We start from the raw sequence: 21,022 nt of genomic DNA, 5'->3' as shown, positions 1-21,022 counted from the left end.
CTTTGGAGAAGCTCTTCATCCATCCCACCTATGACCAGTCTATCATCTATCTTTTTCTTCTTCTTTTTCTCATCTGAGATGCACCACCTGCCAACACCAAGTCAAATTCCTCGTTCTGTAAAGTGCACTCCACTGAACCTGGCAATAAAGCTTTTTTTGATTCTGATCACAACAGTTTCCTTCTTTACCAGTGCCAAAGTCCCAATCATCTGCCCAAAATGCAGATTTCCGATGTACTCTTACCTTGTCTCAGCTTTGTGGGCGCCTAACTTGGAAGTTACTTTACCTGACAAATTTATCTGTAATTTACCTACAACAATTTGCCTTGGAAAGGTGTGCCTTTTCCTTACGTTAATGAGAGAGAGACACAGCCAAATGATCATTTCGTCCTTGTTAGCCCTATAACTTTCGTCACCCCCAACCTCCTCGGTTTTTTTTATTTTTTATTGAATGCATGGTCTGGCCGTCTGTTTACACAAATTCACGATTGTTTGTACAGTTTCACCGGACTGTGGGGAGCAGCATTCATAGAAAAAGGAGTTCCTTTGTGCATAATTTGATATTGTTGTTGTTAATAAATAATAAAAGCAACAAAATAACCCCAAGCTTTTTTAGTGAGTGTTACAAAGTAGTTTCCCCTATTGTCACCCTTTCTTTTACAGCTCAGGTTAGTTGTAAAACAAAAGACACACAACAGCTTTAATTTGTTTATTGATTTGCAAACTTTCCTTACCTCTCCAGGAAAACTGCCTTCTATGTGAAACAGGCAGCACTGGTATTTTAACATTGTGACTGTGAGCTAAGATAACAGCCCATTCTCTAAGACAAGCCAGAATTCCCATCATTAAGATTTACTTCACAAAATTAATTATTACACACTAATCACAGATTTTTTATAAATAGATTTCAATTTCATGTATGATGTCTAAATCAGAATGATCATGTAAGATGGTGTAGTACCAAGTTTACAAAAACTTAACTTAGTGGTTTGTTTCATTCTCTGATGAACTCCTTTTCCAAAAGCAAACACCTTGATTTTAGTTAGCATTGTTTTTTATGTAATGACTTTTTACAAACCAGTAAGTACCAGTAAATGATGTCAGTCAACCTGAATTTTCCGCCCTCATAAGCCCTGACCCAGTTAACAGAATGATGGAACTCCTCGTCATTGAGTTTTTCTGAAACTGTTGTTTAGGTTTAAAGTTCTTCTCTTTTATCCTAATCCTAAAATCCTAATTTACTGCGACAGACTGGCGACCTGCCCAGGGTGTCCCCCTGCCTTCGCCCATAAGTGGCCGGGATAGGTTCCGGCAGCCCCGTGACCCCGAAAGGGACAAACGGAATAGAATTTGAATGAATGAAAATCATAATTTACTGAATTAATTGGAGTTTCATCCTCAATGTATTTTCATTGTTACAGAGGTCTGACTTCAAACCCCAACTTGTTGGCTGTCAGTCCTTGGGCGCCAATGGAGCTCGACCGATGTGGGGGCCAGCACAAGATCATGTGTTCAATAAAACACCAATTACCGAAGCTTCAGTACAAGTCTTCTATAACCGAATGAGAGCTGAGGCTAAAGTTCTCACTTTCTTCACCTCAAATAAAAATCCTGGAGCACTTTCCTTTCACTGTGGTCTCAGTGTTTGTGTGGTGATGCTCCTTTGGTCCACTGCTCGTCTCTGTTCTCACTCTTGAAAAAATCTTTTTAACTCATGGAAAAAAGCTCTTCATCCGTCCCACCAATGACCAGTCTATCAGAAAAGTTTCCTTCTATACCAGTGCTAAAGTCCCAATCTTCTTTCTCTTTCGGCTTTTCCCATCAGGGGTCGCCACAGCGAATCATCCTTTTCCACCTCACTCTATCATGGACATCTTCTACCCTAACATTAGCCAACTTCATGTCCTCTCTTAAGACATCCATGTATCTCCTCTTTGGCCGTCCTCTTGCCCTCCGGCCAGGCAGCTCCATCTCCAACATCCTTCTACCAATATATCCACTATCCCTCCTCTGAACATGTCCAAACCATCTCAGTCTGGCTTCTCTGACTTTGTCGCTAACACAGGCAACATGAGCCGTCCCTCTGATGTACTCGTTCCTTATCCTGTCTAACCTGGTCACTCCTAAGGAGAACCTCAACATCTTCATCTCCGCTACCTCCATCTCAGCCTCTTGTCTCTGTCTCACTGCTACCGTCTCTAACCCATAGAGCAGAGCTGGTCTCACCACTGTCTTGTACACCTTTCCTTTGAGTCTTGCTGGCACTCTTCTGTCACACAACACTCCTGACACTTTCCTCCAACCGCTCCAACCTGCCTGCACTCGCCTCTTCACCTCTTTTCCACAATCCCCATCACACTGAACTGTTGACCCCAAGTACTTAAACTCCTGCACCTTCTTCACCTCAGTCCCCTGTAACCTAACGCTTCTACCTTGATCCCTCTCGTTCAGACACATGTATTCTGTCTTACTACGACTGACCTTCATACCTCTTCTTTCCAGAGCAAACCTCCACCTCTCTAGCTGTTCCTCCACCTGCTCTCTACTCTCACTGCAAATTACAATGTCATCCGCAAACATCATTGTCCAGGGAGATTCCTGTCTTACCTCGTCTGTCAGCCTGTCCATCAGCATAGCAAACAAAAAAGGACTCAAAGCTGATCCTTGGTGTAGTCCCACCTCCACCTTGAACTCCTCTGTCTGACCTACAGCACATCTCACCACCGTCATACTTCTCTCATACATGTCCTGAACTACTCTGACATACTTCTCTGCCACTCCAGACGACCTCATACAGTACCACAGCTCCTCCCTCGGCACCCTGTCATACGCCTTCTCTAAATCTACGAACACACAATGCAGCTCCTTCTGACCATCTCTGTACTTTTCCATCAACATTCTCAAAGCAAAAATGGCATCAGTGGTGCTCTTACGGGGCATGAAACCATACTGCTGCTCACAGATCCCCACCTTCTTCCTAAGCCTGGCTTCCACTACTCTTTCCCACAGCTTCATTGTGTGGCTCATCAACTTTATTCCTCTATAGTTGCTGCAGTTCTGCGTGTCACCTTTGTTCTTAAAGATCGGAACCAGAACGCTTCTCCTCCATTCCTCAGGCATCTTCTCACTCTCTAGAATCCTATTGAACAAACTCGTTAGAAATTCCACTGCTGTCTCTCCTAGGCACTTCCATACCTCCACAGGTACGTCATCAGGACCAACGGCCTTTCCGCTCTTCATCCTTTTCAGAGCCTTCCTAACCTCATCCTTTCCAATCTCTGCTACTTCCTGCTCCACAACAACCACATCTTCCTCCCTTCTTTCCCTGTCATTTTCCTCGTTCATCAGCTCCTCAAAATACTCCTTCCATCTTTTCTGTACACTCTCTTGGGTTGTTAGCACCTTTCCATCTCTGTCCTTAATCACCCTTATCTGTTGCACGTCCTTCCCATCTCTGTCTCTCTGTCTGGCTAGCCTGTACAAGTCCTTCTCTCCTTCCTTTGTGTCTAACCTGTCATATAGCTCATCGTAAGCTTTCTGTTTGGCCTTTGCCACCTCTCTCTTCACTCTACGCTGCGCTTCCTTGTACTCCTGTCTACCTTCCTCAGTCCTTTCTACATCCCACTTCCTTTTAGCCAACCTCTTCCTCTGGACGCATTCCTGTACTTCCTCATTCCACCACCAAGTCTCTTTACCGTCTTTCCTCTTTCCAGATGACACACCTAGCACCTTCCTACCTGTTTCCCTGATAATCTCTGCTGTAGTTTCCCAGTCCTCTGGAAGCTCATCCTGACCACCCAGGACCTGTCTCAACTTCTGCCTAAATTCCTCACAAGTTTCTTCATTCTGTAGCTTCCACCACTTGGTCTTCTTTTCTGTTTTCCCTCTCTTCTTCTTCCTGACCTCCAGAGTCATTTTACACACCACCATGCGGTGCTGTCTGGCTACACTCTCTCCTACCACCACTTTGCAGTCATTAACCTCTCTCAAATGACCTCGTCTACATAGGATGTAGTCCACCTGAGTACTCCTACCTCCACTTCTGTATGTCACTCTATGTTCCTCTCTCTTCTGGAAGTAAGTGTTGACTACAGCCATTTCCATCCTCTTCGCAAAGTCCACCACCATCTGTCCCTCCAGATTCCTTTCCTTCACACCAAACCTGCCCATCACCTCCTCATCACCTCTGTTGCCCTCACCAACATGCCCATTAAAGTCTGCTCCAATAACAACTCTCTCTCCTCTGGGGAAACTCTCTATGACCTCATCCAACTCACTCCAGAATCTCTCCTTCACTTCTAACTCACAGCCAACCTGTGGCGCATACCCACTGACTACATTCACCATCACCCCTTCAATTTCTAACTTTAGGCTCATCATCCTGTCTGAGACTCTTTTCACCTCTAGAACACTGTTTACAAACTCCCCCTTCAGAATCACTCCTACCCCATTTCTCTTCCTATCAACACCATGATAGAACAGTTTGTATCCTCCTCCAATACTACGTGCCTTGCTGCCCTTCCACCTTGTCTCCTGCACACACAGTACATCTACCTTCCTTCTCTCCATCATGTCTGCCAGCTCTCTGCCTTTCCCTGTCATTGTGCCAACGTTAAGAGTCCCTATTCTCAAACCTATGTTCCTGCCTTTTCCCTTCTCTCTCTGGCCACGGACCCCTCTGCCTCCCCTCTTTCTTCCACCAACAGTAGTCAAATTTCCACCGACACCCTGTAGGTTAACAGCATCGGTGGCGGTCGTTGTTAACCCGGGCCTCGACCGATCCGGTATGTCTAAAGTGTTGTGGATGATTCGCATGGTTACTTTGGCAATTTTTACGCCGGATGCCCTTCCTGACGCAACCCTCTCTATTTATCCGGGCTTGGGACCGGCACAGAAATTACTGGCTTGCAACCCCTGTGGCTAGATTCCCAATCATCTGCCCAAAATGCAGGTTTCAGATGTCCTCTTACCTTGTCTCTACATACTGTAGAAAATGTATGTTTTAATATCTTATTCTTCATTATGTTATAGCTTTATCTTTAGTGTGAAGTGAACTCATTTTGAACTCAACAGGACTTATTCTCCAGTGACCTTCACTTGTGCTTTGTAGTTGCAGCAGCAACTAGGACTTCTTTGTGCAAATCTAGGAGTTTCCAGAGACGCAATAAATATGTCATGGACTGCATTTCTACTATCTGGGTTGAACACCTTATCCTTGGGAAAGTGTTCAGGTTCGTGTTCTCATGTGGAGGATGAAGCTGACCTCTGATCTCGTGCCGGCGATGGAGTATTCGTTTGGCTGGTATGATTTACTTTGGACCAGAGGAGGACTCCTTTTGATCATGGATTGTGTGCGCCGGTGAATGGCCCCCACCCCTGGAAAGGCGGAGCGGATCTGGACTTTGCAACCTTCAGCTATTGGCCGGTGGAAGCAGGCGGGCTATCAGCTGACGAATCAGAGTGTTCCGGGGCGGAGGATCAGCGACCATGATCTTTCCGGAAGGCGGAGATTCAAACACATCTTAAAAAGACTGGTTTTAAAGTTTTCCATTGTTCTTAGGAAAATCTACGAGTAATTCGCATGTAACTTGTGCGTCAGTAGATCTTTACTTGAGAATCCAGATATATCTGCATTAATGTTTTAAACTGTGCTTTAGAACTATAGTCAGGGAAATAAACTCTGTGTATTTTTAAACCGGTTGAATCCTTGTTTGTTTTACCACTCTCGACTATCGAACACGCATGGATGGAAAGAACCCAAAAACGGACGATTCTCTTTCCTTCAATTTGGTGACCTCGAGACGTGAAGTCGGGGGTGAATAGGAAACGCGGACCAGACCGGTTGGACCACATCATAGTGGCTTATTACGAGATTTCTGAGACTTTCGACGTAAGGTCTGGGGATGCTTCCTGCCATGCGGTCGACTTCTTCAGAGGCCTCATTCATAATCATGGTGAGCAGAGCCTTTTGTAAAGTCTGCGTATTGATGATCTCAAATTAAAGGAGAAGTCGATTGTATGAGTGGCACAGTGTACCCTATACGAACGAACGGGCGAGCGCACCCCAGTAAATAAGTGTTGGGTTCACCCTCCCTAGAACAGCGAATTGAACGGTGGCAAAATATACACTTTGGGCGGCAGTAAAAGATTTTGAAAAATTGGACAATTATAATTATGCAGGTTTTTCGTCTGTTCGGCCTGTACAAAATTGAACGTTGGCAAATTGGGAGCTTGTGATATTTGGAAAGCAGCAAATTGACTAGGTTTGTGTCTGTTCAACCTGTTAAGAAATCCCTTACGAAAAACAGAGTTATTATAGGAACTAATTTTGCGCGTCTAGGATTTTCGGAAACACCAAGGAGGCTTCGGCCTCTACAAATTATTTTTTTATACGCGGAGAGAAACCAAAGAAGGATTCAAAATAAACATGAGCGCTGAATTTGACAGAAGATGAGGAAAATTGTGCATTTTGTCAGGACAAAAACGACAACATGACTTGACGACTGACTGATGACAATACAGACGTGATCGCTGATGAACGGACTGAATGTATGAGATTTTGGAGACGTGACTGCTTATGAATGAAATGTATGCATGAGATTTTGGAAAGTATGGGATGAAAAACTGTTTGAAAGTAGCGAATTTTGGCTTTATTTTCCATGTTTCTGTGTGAAATGTTTTCTCTATGGACGTGGCCATCTTGTTTCGAATTAGCCAATAACGGGACGTTTTAGTTTCTTTCGAATGCGTCGACAGCTCTGATTGGCTTTGTTTGTACCATGTGGTCGGCGTGACGGCGTCCATGGAGACCGAAATGTTCAACCTGCGCTAAACTTTCACGTAACAAAGCTTAAGAGTTTGCGAACTAATTTGTGGTAAAATAACAACTGACATTGTAGTTATTGAGCGTGGTCATGACCTCGGTTGTAAGACGTCGATAAAAACAAATTTCAGTGGTCTTAGTTCGACGAAAAAGATTTTTAAGTAGAAAGGAGTCTATGAGCAGCGCTTCCGATGGAAGTTTAAGCCACAACAGCAGCTTGACTGCAGCTGCAGCCTGCAGCAACGGTCTCTGTTCTGCCTCTGTCGAACGTAGCCTAACTTTCTCTGGAATTTGCCTAAAGTTGGGCAAATCTTTCTAAAACACAGTAAGGTAATATCGGTCCAATATATTTTGTGTAAAATGATTTTGCAATTATTTCGGTTTTCTTATTTTGAATAAATGTCTCTACTTTATTTTGTAATTCCTAATTACCATGATTTAGTTAAGTTTTGCTAAAAAGTAATGCTATTGACACTAATTGTAAGTATTTGTTGGTTTAGATCCGGACTCCCTTAAAAAGAATGTTTGCAATGTTTAATTTAGTTTATATGTTTATATGTTTTGATATTTCTCAGATTACTTAGTGTTGGTGTTAAAGGATTTATTGGTGTTTAAAGATAGTTTGCAGCAGATCCCATGTTTTGATGTAATTATAGTTTGAAGACAGTGTAAGTGGATGTTGTACAGAATGGGGAAAGGACAAAGCAGTGAATTAAAGTAGAAATGAACGGCATTGGAAGTGATAGAGGGTCTGTGGACACAGAAAGGTATGGTAAGGTAAGGAAAGGTGCTGGTTCTAGTAGAACAGAAGAAGGGAGAACATGAATGTTAATGCTAGTGATAAACGATTCATTTCAGTGAAATGGTTTATCTTGTTTATCTGTAAGGTGCCTAATTTGTTGTGTTATGTCTTTTGGTGTGGTTTTGAGAAAACGGTTAAAAGTTATTGTCTGCGTATTGATTGTCTGTGTTTTAACGAACCTGTTGTGGTTTAGAGTGTGAATTGTGTTTTTAGTTAAATAAGGAAAAGCTTAAATTGTGGAATTTTGTTGCTTTTAGCACTTCTCAGAATTCTTTTTGTAGGACAGCAAGTCCTTAATGGTAAGTCAAAACAAATTGTCTTTGTTTCTGGATTAAAAGTGAATGATTAGCTGCCAGTATGCATCTAAAACAATGTATTTTTCAAAGATTTTGCTCCACATCCGTCATATAGTTCAGAGAAAAGTTTAAGGTTTTTTTCCTTTGCTGATTTTCATCATTGATTAACCAACTTTAGCATCCATAGAGTTGGTGATGGTGAAAAGAAAGCATGACAGTAACAAATCTGCTTTAACAACATCTGCAGTAACAACATGTTTTTTCCAAGCAGCACATAGCTTTAATGTTGCAGGAAAGGCGCAGAGCCGTCCTGAGACCTCATAAATCTTTACACAGAAAACCCCCTCTGCTTCATTGGGTGAGTGACAAAAAGAGCATTTCTCAGTTCTTTGGCTTCACAGGAAGGAGCCGTGTTAGGGGGGTCTGACCCTCAGGTCAGCTCCGCTAATCAAATGAAGCCATGACTGCATGCATGGAGAATGCATCGGAGCGTCTGCGAGGTGATAAGAGTCGATTTAAAATACATCTGATTCATCACTGCAGAGCACATTTGAAGAAAAAGGACAAAGGGAGGAGTTGAACAACTGAAAAACAGTCATTTACACTGCAGGAACAATCCACTCTGGATAATGAAGGTGTTTAAAAAAAAAAAAGCACATAACATGATGAGTTTAAATACCCTCAGGACCTGTAGCAATGTTCAGGTATCGGAGGCCGGGACGGGAGGACGGGTATCCCCTCCTGGAAGGCGTGGGCCACCCAGGGACCCCCCAGCAGCAGCTGGAAATGGCATCTGTGGCGCTCAGGACATATGGCAACGACTGCCCACAACAAGGTACCCAACAGCAGAATGCACAGACCAGGAGCAGAGGACACGAACAGCACCCACGACCGCTCCAAGCTCCTCCACTGTGGCGAAGACCACAGGTGACAAGTCGGACAATACCACTTGGTGATGTAGGAGCCATGGTCCCTTTCAAGCTCAGAGGTAACTCCATGAATGGACACTGGTGCAATGTGTTCCTCTATAAACTGCCGGTTGCCTCCATCAGCTCTGACAAATGAACATATGACTCCTCAAACCCGGCAAAAGACCATCCAACTGACTTTTGACCAGATGGTGGAACATTCATTTGTGCATTCACCACACACGCCTGTGAATCTGTTGGGACGGAACGTTTTTGTCAAAACAGGAGCCAGCATTCTTTCAGACTGGATGCCATGCCACACCCCACAGCCAACCCCTGCTGCTGACACCTGCTGGATCCAGAGGGCCCTGAAACGCCAGGTGTGTCCATGTATTTCGGGTTTGGATGCCATGAGTCCTGTCCTAGAAGCAATATTTTTCCGCCTCCGATGACCTGAACTGCACATTCTATTATGACAGAGAGGATGATCAACTGTACCAAGAAGCATTTCATCAGGTAGACAGCCATACGTGGTATTTAAACTACACTGACATATATATTGGTCAAGAGGGTGTATAGTTTATTTTTTATTCACACACTCACATTTGCCATGATACCGGAAGTTAGTCACACCTGTATTGCACATAGAATTAGCACTCCCCTGGTCATGAAGTTCGGCAACTCAGACCCATGACTGAGAGGGATGTAAACAAACATCTGTCTAAACTGGGATTTTCAGGTGTTCACTTCTCTCCCTCAATAAATATGTACAGGATAACTTTGTCTTCAAGTACTACCTCCTCAGTTCTGGAGCATTTCTACATCGTCAGTCATCGCAGCAGATAGAAGACAGATCATGAAGATGCAGAGGTGATGTTAAAAACGCTCTCTGATGCTTCATGGTCAAGAGGTTCATTTGATGTTTGTTCATGCTCCACCGCTTCCCCGGTGGAGATTCAGGTAACTGTAGGAACAAATGTTTTTAGATCTCAGTGCAGCTGAGTGAAGGATGCAGATGAAGGAAACTCAGTTTGGTTTGTGGAACTCTGGTGTAATTGAGCATTCATATTTTTCACGGTTTACTCCTTTGAGACCGGTTTTACAAGCAGATAATAAAACTTATCGCATGGCACATGATTTAAGGGCTGTTAGTGAAGTCATCATTACTCCAGTCCTCCCTGTGCCTGATCCACATAGCATGCTGTCAACTTTAACCCCACAATGTGTGTGGTTTGTGCGTGGTTCACTGCTTATTGATTTAGCAAACGCCTTCTTTTGCATTCCATTACATGAGAACAGCAGACACCTCTTCGCATTACAGTATAAAGGTGTCCGCTTGCAGTACACACGCTTGCCACAAGGATTTAAAAATTCTCCTGGCATTTTCAATCACTTTTTGAAGTGTCTAACAGGAATTTGCAACGTTGCAGAAGGGAAGTCACATTTTTAGGTACAACTGTTTCCAGCGCAGGATCTTCGATGCCTATGGAGCATAGAAAGTCTGTTTTGCAGCATAAATGTCCAGAGACAGTAAGAGAAATTATGGTTTTCTTGAGTCTTTGTGGTTATGGAAGACATTTTCTTCTTTGTTTTGTGGAACCTACTGCTCCTTGAGGTCAATGCTAAACGACAAGGGTGACAGACCTCACGGCTGCAAGGCAACGACAATAAGTGGTTTCATTTCTTCACCTTGTGATCTTGCTTTTCACAGGACCATGGACAAGGATGCCTGTTAATCTGAACGGTGCACTGATCTGTCTGTTGTTCTCCTATTTTATGTTCAATTTCTATTTTTAATCAATTTATATTTTTCCTTTCAATTAATCTGGTTTTGTGTTTGTGCCTTATCTCTGTTTGACTCTGCAATGTTTCCACTCCAAGAGAGGGAGATGGACATTAGGGAGTCTTAAGGAAATTGTTTTATTATCATCGTCAAATTGTTTTATTATTATCATTTAAATGTATTTGTTTAGAAGGGATGTTTAAATGGTAACTCAGATTGACCTTTTTCACTTTTTCTACAGCTTTGTGTGTGTGTTCCTCTCGTTCACTCATCCTGGGCACGGATGAGGAAGTTTTACGACACTGTCCTGGGTTGATAAGGCAGTCATACGACTGTCTCTAATGAACTTTTCTTTTTGTCTTGAATTTGTTTCTTCCCCACTTGTGTTCATAATGACAGCACGAGGAGGAGCAGACCTTTCAGAAGAGAAACATTGATGGACTTTTTCAATCACATTTGCTGCTCTCCCCTGCGCAGGCGTAACATGATTCGTAGCTCATTGTGTCTTGTGTTTTGTTTTTCTGATATGGTTTTTGGTTATTGCTTTTTATTTTAGAGTTCCTGACCCTAACGCTAATCAATATTTAGATCCACAGCAGAATCATCTTGGAGGAAAGGTTCCTATGGGTGGACACCCCGAGCTCGTGAGTGGTCCAGAATAATTTCTAATTTTACTGTTTCAGATTCGTTTTTCACTTTCCGTGTTAACACCACTGGTCAGCCTTTCCCTGTTTCTACACAGGGTTACATCACTTTTTGCTCACGATTGCTCATTTGTGCATGGGCAAATGGAAAAGATCCGTGTTGGCAGATTATGTTTTGTCCAGACTTTAATGCTACCACCACCACTCTCTTACGGACAGGATTAGGCTTCAGTCCAGTCAAACAGGTAAAAATCATAGAAGGAACTCCTTCCACAGATAATTGGTTCCAGATTGTGACAGGTATCAGCGGGGAAGCCAACAACTGGTTGCTGATGGTCGAACAAGCAGCAAATGTAATAAAGGAAGACTGTGTTGTGTGTATGGGACCCCGTCCTTTGTTACGTGTGGTTCCCGCAGCAGTTCCAGCAGAATGTGTCGCTGACTTAATGACTAGCACAATTCCTTTTAGCCCGGACTGTCGGAAACTGGATCGCTTTTATCCTCTGGCCCCCAGTGATAAAAGTAAGCCTGTTTTTGACCGACGTGTGGCCCCTCAAAATTTCTCATGTTTCGTGTTACGTAATGGAAATGGTAGTCGATTTATAGGTAATGTTACTGACAATTGGTGTAATGACACACAAGTTCTGACTCATTTCCAGCCACTCTCACGAGCGGATATTTGGATATGGTGTGGCACAAATCAAATATTTGACAGATTACCCCTGAATGCCGCCGGACGGTGTGCATTGGTCACTTTGATCTTACCCGTTTTTATTCAACCCACAGCTTTGACAGGTGTCGCACCCCCGCTGACCCACCAGCCTACCTGGAGACGGTCCAAGCGTGACACGGGCTGGATGGGCCAGAATGATCCGACATACATTGACTCTCTTGGTGTCCCTAGAGGCGTTCCAGATGAGTATAAATTAGTGAATCAGGTGGCTTCTGGGTTTGAGAGTATTCTCTTATGGATTACCCCTAATAAAAACGTTGACAGAATTAACTACATCCATTATAATGTTCAGAAGTTAGGCAATTACACTGTTGCAGGTTTTGAAGCTGTGCATGAACAATTGAAGGCCACCTCCCTCATGGCATTCCAAAACAGAATTGCATTAGATATGTTATTGGCGGAGAAATCTGGTGTTTGTGGTATTTTTGGTGATCAGTGTTGTACTTTTATTCCCAATAATACGCAAGCTGGTGGTAAGTTGACAGTGGCTATTGACGGTATGCGCACATTAAATAAGAAAATGAAGGACCATTCAGGTGTTGACACATCCATGTGGGATGACTGGATGAAAGTGTTTGGTCCCTGGAAAAATTTGATCTCCTCTATTCTTGTTGCAGTTGCCGTCTTTACAGCTATTCTCACTCTGTGTGGTTGTTGCTGCATTCCCTGCATTAGGTCACTTCTGACACGCCTCATAGAGAAGGCGGTGGGCGACAAGGATCGTGAGCATGGGCAATATGCCATGTTGCCTGTCAGTGATCCTTTTCCCCCACCCCAGCTGTCAACTCAGTTTGTGTGATTTTGTTCTGCCTTAACATGTCTCGCTTTCCTCCCCCTTAATTCCAGGTGTTCTTTTGCTTCACAGGAACTGTTATCTTTTTTACTATTTGAATTTGAATTAGACTGAATTAGACTTTGAATTTGTTTTATTTACCTTATTTACTACTTTAGTTTTTGTACTGTGTAACTTTTATTAATGACATTGTGCCAAGGGGTTAGGTCGATCTTGTGAGCATGGGCATCCTTCGGGGTGGTTGTCGCAGGAGCACGGAACCGTCGCGAGACTTTTCCTGTCAGACTACACACTGAATGTTTAACTGATGCTCCAGACAGGTTTCGCTCGCACGTTCATGCATGGACGCCTAACTCCTTTGATATATTTTGTCACAGATTGTGCGGGCTTCAGACCACAGCTGTCAGGTTAGGTTAGGTTTGTAATGTTTTGTTGTTTTGAGTGTTGTAGTGTTAAATCTTTTAGGTGATCACACTTTGTGTGATCAAGAGAGGGAAATGTAGAAAATGTATGTTTTAATATCTTATTCTTCATTATGTTATAGCTTTATCTTTAGTGTGAAGTGAACTCATTTTGAACTCAACAGGACTTATTCTCCAGTGACCTTCACTTGTGCTTTGTAGTTGCAGCAGCAACTAGGACTTCTTTGTGCAAATCTAGGAGTTTCCAGAGACGCAATAAATATGTCATGGACTGCATTTCTACTATCTGGGTTGAACACCTTATCCTTGGGAAAGTGTTCAGGTTCGTGTTCTCATGTGGAGGATGAAGCTGACCTCTGATCTCGTGCCGGCGATGGAGTATTCGTTTGGCTGGTATGATTTACTTTGGACCAGAGGAGGACTCCTTTTGATCATGGATTGTGTGCGCCGGTGAATGGCCCCCACCCCTGGAAAGGCGGAGCGGATCTGGACTTTGCAACCTTCAGCTATTGGCCGGTGGAAGCAGGCGGGCTATCAGCTGACGAATCAGAGTGTTCCGGGGCGGAGGATCAGCGACCATGATCTTTCCGGAAGGCGGAGATTCAAACACATCTTAAAAAGACTGGTTTTAAAGTTTTCCATTGTTCTTAGGAAAATCTACGAGTAATTCGCATGTAACTTGTGCGTCAGTAGATCTTTACTTGAGAATCCAGATATATCTGCATTAATGTTTTAAACTGTGCTTTAGAACTATAGTCAGGGAAATAAACTCTGTGTATTTTTAAACCGGTTGAATCCTTGTTTGTTTTACCACTCTCGACTATCGAACACGCATGGATGGAAAGAACCCAAAAACGGACGATTCTCTTTCCTTCAATACGCTGATGAAACTTTGCTCTGTCATGGACCAAATTATCTTTCGTGATGATGAATTTATCTCGTCGGTTAAGCAGCAAATGACTCATGGTTTCCTGGTCCTCAGTGGGACAGAAATGCATTTTACTGATTCAGCTCAAACTAAATCCAGAAGTGAGATTTTCTGCTCTCTATTCTCCTTTTTATTTAGCTTTGTGGGCGCGTGTTGGGTACGAAAAGTTAATTTACCTGCATTACTCAGCATGCAAGGCTGGTGGTCACGTGTTAGGGGACTGCACGGAGCTAGCGAAGTTGATGGGTTTGCTTTTTTTTTGGGCCTCGACACTTCTTTATTTTTTCCCTTTTTCAGTCTTTTTTATTGGAAATCTCATTAAAAACAGATTTTTTTTTTAAATCTATGCAAACTGATTTTCTGCTGGTATATTGTTAAGCATATAAGGAGACAAACTGCAGTGAAAATATTGTAAAATCGGAGGAAAGTTAGCCATGCACCGTTATTACTATGAAAAAGACTGTTCACCAAAAAGTCTGATAGCACAGCTGTTGTGCCTCTTTTTGCATACTTGAAGATAAGCAATTTATACATATTCACTAAATAATATACAATAAAATAATATAGATTATAATATATATAATATCATATAATATAATATACACTAAAAGTCAAAGAAGATACATATTCATATATTTAGCTACGTACATACTGCATGTAAATGATGCCATTATAAGTACACTTAATCATAAACATATTTATACTATACAGTACAGTACTTACAGGGTATTTAAGTGGTATTTACATGTTACCTCTTAGGTACGTACTTACTTGGTACTTATATGGTATTTGTGTATTTATGTGGTACATTTTGGTTCATACCTATGTGATACCTACTAGATATTTATGCTGTGTACACTGGGCTTTTACCTGGTACCTACTGTGTATTTACGTGTTGTGTTAATTTGTCTTTTGTGGTACCACATGTATGAACAGGGTCAGTACATAAAAAGTACCTTGAATCTACAAGTTAACTCATTATATTTGGGATGGTATTATTTACCATGTGTAACAAGTTGGTAGTGTCAGGTAAGAGGGCTGGTGAGCATGAAGGACCCAAAATGCAGAGACGGGAGGCACACGCTTCCAGGGCAAGGGGTTTATTGACTAACACAAAGCGCTGCAGTGCAGGAAAACAAAACTCAACTTGAAACATGGCAGAAGACAGTCAGGGAAGAGACGGTGTGGACCAGCACAAGCGGAAGGCAGAGACAAGACTTATATAAAGACAGGACAGACAAGACACAGGTGAACATGATCAGGAGAGAATGGGACCAGGAAGTGAAAGTCAAAAGCACGACAAAATAGGAAACAGAACCCAAACATGACAGAAACACAAGGAAGCCGTGGTGCAGCGGAAGGGCGGTAGACCCATGATCGTAAGACTGTAGGTTCGATTCCCGCCCTTGCACGCCCATGAGTCGAAGTGTCCTTGGGCAAGACACTGGACCCCACCTTGCCTCTGGTGGTAGGCAGGCGCCTGTGTTTGGCAGTGGAGTGGCCACCACCAGTGTGTGAATGGGTGAATGGGTCGGTGACTGTAACAGCGCTTTGTCCTTGTAAGTAGAAAGGCGCATTTACCAAAACTGAGGCAAAGAAAGTGGCCGTTCTACACTAACTTACTCCCTGGGCGAGTAACCCCCCCCATACAAAATTTGATCACATCCTTCTGTGTTCCCTACCTTCTATTTAGCCATTTTACAAAAAAATGCAAGAATTTTATAAACTCGCATTGCAAGGGGGTCCAACTCAGTCACACAGGGGGCCGAGGTTTTGGGTTTTGGGCCGAAGAAGATAAACATTTACTGAACACACTAAAGCTAGACTTTAAAACCTTTAATACTGAACTTTTTGAACATAAATATGAATGAAAACCTTAAATAACGTAGAATATTTTGCTCCCCATAAAAATATATATTCTGTCAAAATTATACAAATATGAAGATGCTGCAGAACAAAACAAAGCCTGAAAATATTAATAATAAGAAATTACAAATCATGTCTTTCAGTTTTCTTTGCTCTTTTATCATTTTTTAGAGCTGGACTCCTGGATCTTTTTTAGCAATAATTTCTTGGTGTGTGACGTCCTGTGTGTGTCTTTGTGAAACATATCAGAGGGTTTGGATGGGGAGCCAGTTTAGCTTTAGTTTGGATCTGAAAAAAAACAAACAACTTAATGTGAATATCATTTTTAGGTCTCATAAAACATTGCAAACTAAATCATATAACTCATCAGTGGGATTTTTCCAAAAATATTTGACATTTCCCTAATTTTGGGCAACAGTAGAAATCCTCCAAAAAGCTTCAATCCATTCATAAAAAATGATCTATAGTTTATTTATGATGTCATAAAGTGCAGCTGTTTTCCTGCATTACCTGCTGTCTTTATGTCAAATACTGACACCAACTAAACCACAGAAAAGACACATAATAAAAATATCTACAATAGTTGGTAAATAATGACATCATTAACATGAACTGCTGAGTGATCCAACTGCATCTGATGATCCAGGTGTTGCCCCCCTCCCCCTCCCGTTCCTTCAGACTCGGCGCCGTCTCTATGGCGGGAGGCGCAGCTGCGGCCTAGAGTTTATTGTTAGAGTGAAAAAGATTCCCAATCACCTGTTAGTGTGATTCACCCAGCCACCGGTGAGTTGCGCCCCCCTGTCAATATTTTTAACTTGTTATGTTCCAAAGACTACCTCGAAGAGGTGTGGGCGCAAGTGTCTTGCAGCAGTGGGCGATGGTCACGTGCACGTTGTCTGCTGTGTCGGAGCGGGGAATTGTGGGAAATAATCCCCACTGCCCGCTCTGGTTGATTTTGGGTTGACTCGAACAATTAAGAAAATGAACAAAATGCTTCCGGTCCAGAGGGCTATAACTTACACATAAAAACAGTAGGAACTCTTTTTGGAGTTATCAAAAAAAAAGCTCAAACTACAAAACAACACATGTACTATAAAGTGTTTATCATACTTGAGAGAAGTTGATAACTTAACGGGGAAGTTGTTGTGGGCAAAGCGTTCCCCCTAAACAGCTGAAGTAAAATTAAATGACATAGCATTAACACTTCATGGATCACATGTCTGAACCACAGTGCACTGGAACCTAAGGAACTGCTGACATTTGGGGCCATAAATTTCCATCCAGCTATAAAGCCACTCATATATGTTAGCAATAAGAAAATGAATGACCTCAGACACTCACATTAGACTGTAACAGGCCAAAACAAACGTAGCATTATAACTTAAAATATTTCCTTCATGACGTTCTATAACTGTGAAATTTACTTTCTGTATCATTTACTGATCTAGGTCTGTGCCCACTTCTCCCACAGTCTGCCTGGTACTGGATTTTAAAGTTATGGCTCTCTTGGATTGTTGTTTTTGTTCTCATTACAGACTGCACACTGCAATACTGTCTCTTCATTGTATCGACATGTTTGGCCAATATAAAATGTTTTGACTCTTTCTTTGCTCTTGAGCATTGCCAAATATGATTCCTGAAATTTCCAAACATTTATTGTCTCAACTGTCATGGTACGATGAGCTTTGATCCCTCAAACATCATTCCAGATGTGTATCATCTCCTCCTTGTCTTTGTTAACTGAACTCTCTTTTGGATGTTGCAGCTCAAATGGTAAATGGCGTATACTTATATAGCGCTTTTCTACCTTCAAGGCTACAGTCACACACCCAGTCACACACACATTCACACACTGATGGCGGCTCCGCTGCCAAACACTGGCGCCAACCTCCCACCAGAGGCAAGGTGGGGTTCAGTGTCTTTCCTAAGGACACATCAACTCATGGGCGTGCAAGGCGGGAATCAAACCTGCAATATTACGATCATGGGTCGACCACCCTACCGCTGCACCACGGTCGCCCGAATTGAATCGGAACTCTGGGCCAAGTTGGTACTGGTAGTATATAAAAACACAGATTTCTGAGCTTGGTGGCCTGCGTGTATAAGAACGAATGAGCTAGTGCAGATGCTTTCTTATAGTTTTTCGTTTTTTTATTTTTTCCCAAGAAAACCTTACAACCTGCCTCTTAGATCCAATTCCCACTTCACTTTTTAAAGTATTTTATGGATACTTTGAGTCAGAGCTTTTAAATTTGTTAAACGTCTCTCTTCAGTTGGGTGTCTTCCCCTCTGTGTGTAAGACGGCGGTGGTGAGGCCCCATTATATGGACAATTACAGACCTGTATCCAATTTTTAGGAAAAGTTATTGAAAAACCTGCTTTTACACAATTACATGATTTCCTAAATGAACAAAATAATTTAGAAAAATATCAATCTGGTTTTAGGACGAATCACAGTACTGAGACGGCCCTTTTAAAATTTTTAAGTAATATCAGAGATAATTATGACTTTCTGTTCTGGTGCTGCTGAATTTTAGTGGATCTTTGATGCCGCAGATCACGAGATTTTCTTAGACAGGCTTAGGAGTCGGGTTGGCCTCTCAGGAACGGTTCTTAACTGGTTTCCCTCCTATCTCACAGACCAACACTTTTATGTAAGTATGGATACTCTGTCCTCAAGACTCCTCGAAATAAGTTGTGGGGTTCCCCAAGGGTCAATTCTGGGTCCAATACTTTTTAATTTGTATATGTTTCCTCTTGGGGATGTCATCAGGAGACACGGCGTTGACTTTCACGGCTACACTGATGAGACACAGCTTTCTTCGCCGTGTCTCCTATTGACCTTGAACCTATTAACACTCTTTCAACCAGGATAAAACTGAAGTTTCCATCATTGGTCCTGAAGACAAGAGAGAGATTTTACCCAAACTCTGGAATTTTAAACCTTCTCAGTGTGTGAGAACTTCCACTCTGACCAGAGTTTTATTCCTTACAGGATTTTACCATCTTAGAAACATTGCCAGAGTCTGCCTGTTCCTCTCTCTTGCCAGCATAGAGGTGCTGATGCATGCTTTTACTTTTAGTCTTTAGATTAATGTAATGCCCTGCTCCCTGGTTTACCCGAAAAGTCTCTTTCAAACTTCCCACTATTACAGAACTCAGCGGCACGAGTTCTGACGGCAACCAAAGGGCGCGAACACAGTAGACAGGTTTTAAAACTGCTGCATTGGTTCCCTGTGCGTTTCAGACTTTCTTTAAGCTGAAGTTTTTATGTTTTTTTTTCATTGTTATATTGGGGGAACTGGATGGGTGGAGGGAGGAATCTGGTGAGGGAGGGATGCCAGCTGTATGTGATTGTCCTGTGTTTTCTGTTTTAATTAATTTTCATATTTTATGACTATTTTATTTGTTTTTATGTTAAGCGCCTTGTGTTTTCAACTGGAATGAAAGGTGCTATAAAAAATAAATAAGTCTGAGTTTGAGTTAAGAATCACCCCAGACCAGCAGGTCATCTATAATTTTTAGATCATTTAGATCCTTAGTCATTTGTGCAACCGCTCTCTGGAACTCGTCAGTACCGATGGATGCTGTGAGGTTGCAGTAGAAACCTGTAACGTCCAATGGATGAAATGGTCAGAGCCTCAGGCTTTCCTCATCCAACTTGATCTACCAAAATTGCTGATTAGTATCTGACAGAGAGAAGTATTTGGCATTTGGCTCATGATACACAACCTCTTCAGATGAGAGCGATGGATGATGCCCTCGTTTTATTGCTGTGATCCAGTTGAATGGGTTTTTCTTGGGGGAAAATGTTCCTCCTCACAGCTCCAAACATTTCTGTCATGGAAGCTAAACTGTTGGAAAAAAACATTTTTTGTCTGACCCTAGATGACATCACACAGCCACCAGCTCTGTGACCCGTCTGTCTGAACACTGAGCATGAAGGGGGAGAGATCTGAATGTCTTCTGTCTGGAAATGGTTGCTTGTTGAGCTTCAGTTTCCTAAAAGCTTAGACCTAAAGGGTAAAAATGGACATGAACTTAATCAGTGTTCTTCTGCAGGAAAGCTTTTTATGCTTCAAGAAGTCATGTCTTGCAGAGCAGGAACCACCTTGTTGGAAGCTTCAGCTCCGATTTAGTGAGAACACGTCCAAACACTAGAGGAAAAGCCTCCATGGACATTTGTCTTCGAATATTTCAGAGCTTGGTTTTCCCGTCACTCTTTGAAGCTCCAGCCGCTCCATCGCCAGCCGCCATGTTGGAGGAGGAGTCTGCATCTTTGCGCTGGAAGTCCAGGAAAGTTGATGCTGTACCGTTTCCCTGTAGGCCGGGGGCCGTCGTCAAACAGGTGTCCGAGGTGCGCTCCACACTGAAACATACCAACAAGCACAGCAAAATTTTCATAAATGTCCTCCATCATAAGAAAATGCCACAAGAACATGTTGAAAACACCATCAGAGTCGGTCTTTAACGAAATAAAGGATCGCCCCGCCTCCCCCCTGGAAATGCTGACTGGAAATTAATTATGCAACACTTTTCGCACAGTGGATGTGAAAACTAAAATACAATCCCCTCTTTGCGTTTTCGCTTTAATTATGTCACAGAATGAATTGAAGTAGAAAATGAAAACGCATTGCGGAGGATTGAATTTTAATTTTATTTTTGAGTCAGTTGATGCAGTTACATTGTAAAAAATGAAAAAGCATTTCTGTTCATCCACTTTATTTGCCAAATTAGTTATTTCTAATTGAATTTTGCTACACATTTATTAATAAAGAACTTTTTGAAAATGAAATGTCAAAGATTTCCTTTAACATTTTAAATGAGCTGTGAAGAAGAAGAAGAAGAAGAAAAAGCTGTTTGGCGGATTGATTTTTCATTTTAATTTTGAGTCAACAATTGTAGTATAATTTTGAAAATGAAAAAGCATTTCTAGTATTGACTTTTATTTTTAATTAAGCAACAGAAATGCTTCCACAAGTTTGAGCCGTTTTAAAAATGCCTCTGCCTGCCGCTAGGGGGCAG

The 21,022-nt window shown here is 42.2% G+C and overlaps 1 protein-coding gene across 1 annotated transcript; it reads left to right on the top strand.

Annotated features, from left to right (window-relative positions):
- The first annotated feature begins 7,534 nt into the window (after nucleotides 1-7,534).
- LOC111947080 (syncytin-B-like) lies at nucleotides 7,535-13,305 on the top strand. Its single transcript, XM_023953067.1, has 2 exons — nucleotides 7,535-12,169; nucleotides 12,209-13,305. The coding sequence occupies exons 1-2, from the start codon at nucleotides 11,426-11,428 to the stop codon at nucleotides 12,785-12,787; spliced, it is 1,323 nt and encodes a 440-aa protein (XP_023808835.1). The 5' UTR covers nucleotides 7,535-11,425; the 3' UTR covers nucleotides 12,788-13,305.
- The last annotated feature ends 7,717 nt before the right edge of the window (nucleotides 13,306-21,022 follow it).

This window comes from Oryzias latipes, chromosome 24 (genome assembly GCF_002234675.1).
Source record: "Oryzias latipes chromosome 24, ASM223467v1".
Lineage (NCBI taxonomy): Eukaryota > Metazoa > Chordata > Actinopteri > Beloniformes > Adrianichthyidae > Oryzias > Oryzias latipes.
Note: the sequence above shows the minus strand (reverse complement) of the source record. Positions and strands in the feature narration are given on the sequence as shown.

What these genes read in the sequence shown, in the direction of transcription:
- LOC111947080 (XM_023953067.1), top strand. Translation starts at nt 11,426, where the DNA reads ATGTTTTGTCCAGACTTTAATGCTACCACCACCACTCTCTTACGGACA. An exon ending in GTGTCCCTAGAGGCGTTCCA is followed by an intron (nt 12,170 to 12,208) that starts GATGAGTATAAA and finishes GCTTCTGGGTTT; the next exon opens with GAGAGTATTCTCTTATGGAT.